Source organism: Seriola dumerili, unplaced genomic scaffold (assembly GCF_002260705.1).
Source record: "Seriola dumerili isolate Sdu_G_001 unplaced genomic scaffold, Sdu_1.0 BDQW01000018.1, whole genome shotgun sequence".
NCBI classification, from domain to species: domain Eukaryota; kingdom Metazoa; phylum Chordata; class Actinopteri; order Carangiformes; family Carangidae; genus Seriola; species Seriola dumerili.
In genome coordinates this window covers 506,147-509,763 of record NW_019174273.1, presented here as the reverse complement: position 1 = coordinate 509,763, position 3,617 = coordinate 506,147, and the positions used below count along the sequence as shown (strand labels likewise).

Here is a 3,617-nt window from a genome sequence, read left to right as displayed (position 1 = left end):
CGGTCAATGTCAGCTTATGATGATTTGTGCTCCTTTAGAAACGATAATACAAAAATTAAACAAATAAGGGCAACAACCAAAAATATAAGAAAAAAAAATTCAAATAAAACAAGAAAAGGGAAAGCATCTTACACAAGTTCCTGGGGGAAAATAAATTACCGTTTGGAATAATTCATATGTATTCCGAATAAAATATTAAAACAAGTCATTCTGATGAAAAATATAAAGTAAATAACTCAGATCAGTATCTGATCTAGTGATCTATATTGCCGGCTTTACAGAGTTTTGTTTATTAAAACCTACCAAAGAATACTGCTTAGAAAGGGCAGCATTAATAGTATATCCACAGCACCCACTCAGTCACACTTGGCAACAGATTTTCAGAATTTTTTTTCTCAAATAAGTGCAGCTGAAGTCTTTTCAAATGTCTTATGCTCTATTTGTTGAAAAAAAGAGAAAAAATCCACTCACGGTGTCAAAGTCCATTAAATAATAATAATTAAAAAAAAAAAAAAAAACCCCAAGAAGGTGATCTTTGAGATCAGGCTGGGACAGTCCTGGTCCTGGTTGTCTTTTCTTTCATGAGGGCCTCAACATGGAGAAAAAAAAAATCCCTAATCCTCCGTGTGTGTAAATGAAACCATGCAATCCACCTCAGAAAAAATTAAAAAGCTGTAAATCATGATGGAAGCGTCGTGGATGTCACTCTTCTTCATATTGTTGCAGTTTTTCCCCTCTGTTATTGTTGGGCATGGAGAGGGGGGGGGGGCGGTTCAGTCCCATTTCTAAATATACAAAATGCCTGCTCCTTTGTTTCTTCAATCAAACACAGGATAATGAGGGGGAGAAATTTTTTTTGGAGGGGGGGAAGAAAAAATAATAAAAAACAATACTTGGTTTCCTCTTGGTGTGTTTTAATGCGCCAAAATTACCTGGTGGAATGAACTTGTAGTTGTCACCCTCTGGTCGCTCGCTTCACTTGCATCTTTTAAGTAATCTACTAAAAAATGCCCCTGAAAGAAAAAAGCAGAAGGAACCTTTTAGGTTAAGACATTTCAGGGCCTGGAAAAAGGTTAACGGTGCGTTTTCTGAGGGGATTGGGAGGAAAAAGGGAAAGGTTGCTGTTTTTTTTCTTTCTTTTTTTTTCTGGTGAAAAATAGATAACACATTTGCAGTCTTATTCATATTCCCTCACAATCACAGTATCAAAAAATTTGGCTATCTTGGCGATAGTCTGTGTGTTTTTTAATCAGTTTAATTTCATATAAAATATTCTTGTGTGCTGTTCTATGTTTCACTGAACATTCTTTTGCAGTCCATGGAGGGGGGCGGTGTTTCTGCACTCACATTGCCGACCTGAGAGTACACATCCTCCGGCGTCTGTGCCACTCCTGGGGGCGTCATCCGTTTTTCCTTCTGTCTCCTATTGCAAAACCAGACTCTAACCACCTCTTTCTCCAGCTGCAAGTTGTCCGCCAGGGTGCTGATCTCCTGGGCCGAGGGTTTGGGGCATTTTAGGAAGTGGCTCTCCAAAGCCCCCTTGACGCTCACTTCGATGGATGTGCGCTTCTTTCGCTTCCTCCCCTGCGCCGCGATCTTGTCGATGCTGGTGGGGCTGCCGGTGGATGAGTCGGCCTCCTCAAGCCACTTGTTTAACAAAGGCTTGAGCTTGCACATGTTTTTGAAGCTGAGCTGCAGAGCCTCGAATCTGCAAATGGTTGTCTGAGAGAAAACGTTCCCGTACAGGGTGCCCAAAGCCAAGCCGACGTCCGCCTGCGTAAAGCCCAGTTTGATCCTCCGCTGTTTGAACTGCTTGGCGAACTGTTCCAGGTCGTCCGAGGTCGGCGTGTCGTCGTCCGAGTGCGGGTCGTGGCTGTTGACGCCGCCGTGGTGCTGGTGATGCGGATGCTGGTGGTGATGGTGGTGGTGGTGGCTGCCGTGGTCCAGATCCGGGGTGTCCCCCCTCACCAAGCCCGGGTGTACCAGGCTCTGGCTCCCAGGACTCAGCATCCCGTTCACAGTGAAGCCCCCCGGTTGGGAGTAGATCAGCGACTGCTGCTGCTGCTGGCCCCCGGATATGGAGTTAATATGAGCCGCAGTCGTGCTACCCCAAGCCCCGGCGTGAGTCTGGTGGGGAGCTAAGTGAGGGGGCCTGTGGTGCAGCGCAGTGCCCGTGTGCAGATCGTCTCTGCCGGAGTTTTTCACGTCCTGCTGCTGCGGGCTGCCCGTCATCCCGACGGGACTCGACGACCAGGGCGATCCGGCTTCGGCTGCAGCGACCGCGGCTGCTGCTGCAGCAGCTGCGGCGTGCGGGAGGGATGTCACCCACTGATGGGCATGGCTCAGCATGTGTCCCCCGTTGCTCGCTGCCATTGCGCCTTGCATAAAGTCACTCTGTACCATCTTGACTGAGGGGTCTCCCCTGTAGCCCCCAGACCCCGAGGTAACCGCAGCACTGCCCGGCTGCATGCCACCACCTCCGGAGTCAGAATGCACGATGGAGCCGGACGATAAGATGCTATTGCTGGGCAGATAAGGATTGGAAGCCGCGGTGGCCATTCCGTCAACCCCTATGAATATGTTTGTGGATAACCCCCCTCCCTTTTTACAGTCACTTCTTTCGAGCGGGCAAATTGTATCTCATGAATTATTCAAACTTTAAAAGTATGGGTAGGTTTTTGGCAAATACCATCGACGTGCGTAAAAAACGCCAAAAAGCTTGAAAAACGGAGGCAGAAAGCTGAATAAAATCCGCATGTATTTACAACATTCTACTTCAAACAGTTCTGCATGGACAAGGACGAATAAAATTCCAGGTTTTTCAAAAGCCCTTTGAAACCATGTGCAGTCCGTTTAGAAAGTTTTGCACTGGGATGAAATTGTGAACATTAAAATTCAAATATACAAGAAAAAGGAGTTGTCCCAAACAAACTTTTGGAGGTCGCAAAAAACAAAAAGCCTTGCAAATGCTCCACAATGTCCAAAGTCCCAGTTTATGTCCCCTTTGGATGTGAAAAACATTAGCAGAGTGTCCTCAGTTCTTTTGTAATTCAGTCGCAGAGATTTCTCCCTCGCTTTATTCTTTTCTCTCTCTTCTTTTATAGCACTGTAGAGCCTCTCTCTTTGTTCTGTTTTGATGTATATAAACCTGCCAAACCGCAAACTCCCGTTGAAGTACAGTCCAGTATAACAGTGTACGGCGCTGCTTGCAAAGCCTCTCCTCTCATTCGCTTGTTCTCTCTCTCCACCTCTCTCTCTCTATATCTCTCTCTCGCTCTCTCTCTCCCTGACAGGCCGTGTAGTCCCGCCCCCAACACCCCCACCCCCCCCTGCAAGCCCGACGACGCGCGGATGTTTACCCCGTGCGTCCCCGTTGATTGGTTACCCGGGGTGTGATTGGCAGGTCGTGCCAGCCTTGCTCCGGGCGCACGAGCCCTCCTTCCGGCTGTTCCAATTGGCTGATTTTTAATTGCAGTCCAAACAAAACGGGGAAGACAACTTGGTAGTAAACAGTACTGAGATACTAGTACACAAACAGGGGTGAAGGGGTAAATAAAAGAGGTCGATAAACTGTGACCTCTGCTTCCTGATCATCATGACTCAAACTGACACCATGC

At 47.1% G+C, this 3,617-nt stretch overlaps 1 protein-coding gene across 1 annotated transcript; it reads right to left on the bottom strand.

The window, feature by feature from the left end:
- Positions 1 to 527: 527 nt before the first annotated feature.
- LOC111232896 (POU domain, class 3, transcription factor 3-B) lies at positions 528 to 3,163 on the bottom strand. The gene is made up of 2 exons (XM_022760589.1): positions 1,348 to 3,163; positions 528 to 1,013 (listed from the first exon to the last, which is right to left on the bottom strand). The coding sequence occupies exons 1-2, from the start codon at positions 2,557 to 2,559 to the stop codon at positions 915 to 917; spliced, it is 1,311 nt and encodes a 436-aa protein (XP_022616310.1). The 5' UTR covers positions 2,560 to 3,163; the 3' UTR covers positions 528 to 914.
- Between the last annotated feature and the right edge of the window lie 454 nt (positions 3,164 to 3,617).

Excerpts from the sequence above, each read along its gene's own strand:
- LOC111232896 (XM_022760589.1), bottom strand. The coding sequence starts at position 2,559 with ATGGCCACCGCGGCTTCCAATCCTTATCTGCCCAGCAATAGCATCTTA. Across the intron at positions 1,014-1,347 it reads TGTACTCTCAGGTCGGCAAT|GGGCATTTTTTAGTAGATTA; the intron begins GTGAGTGCAGAA and ends TTTTTCTTTCAG.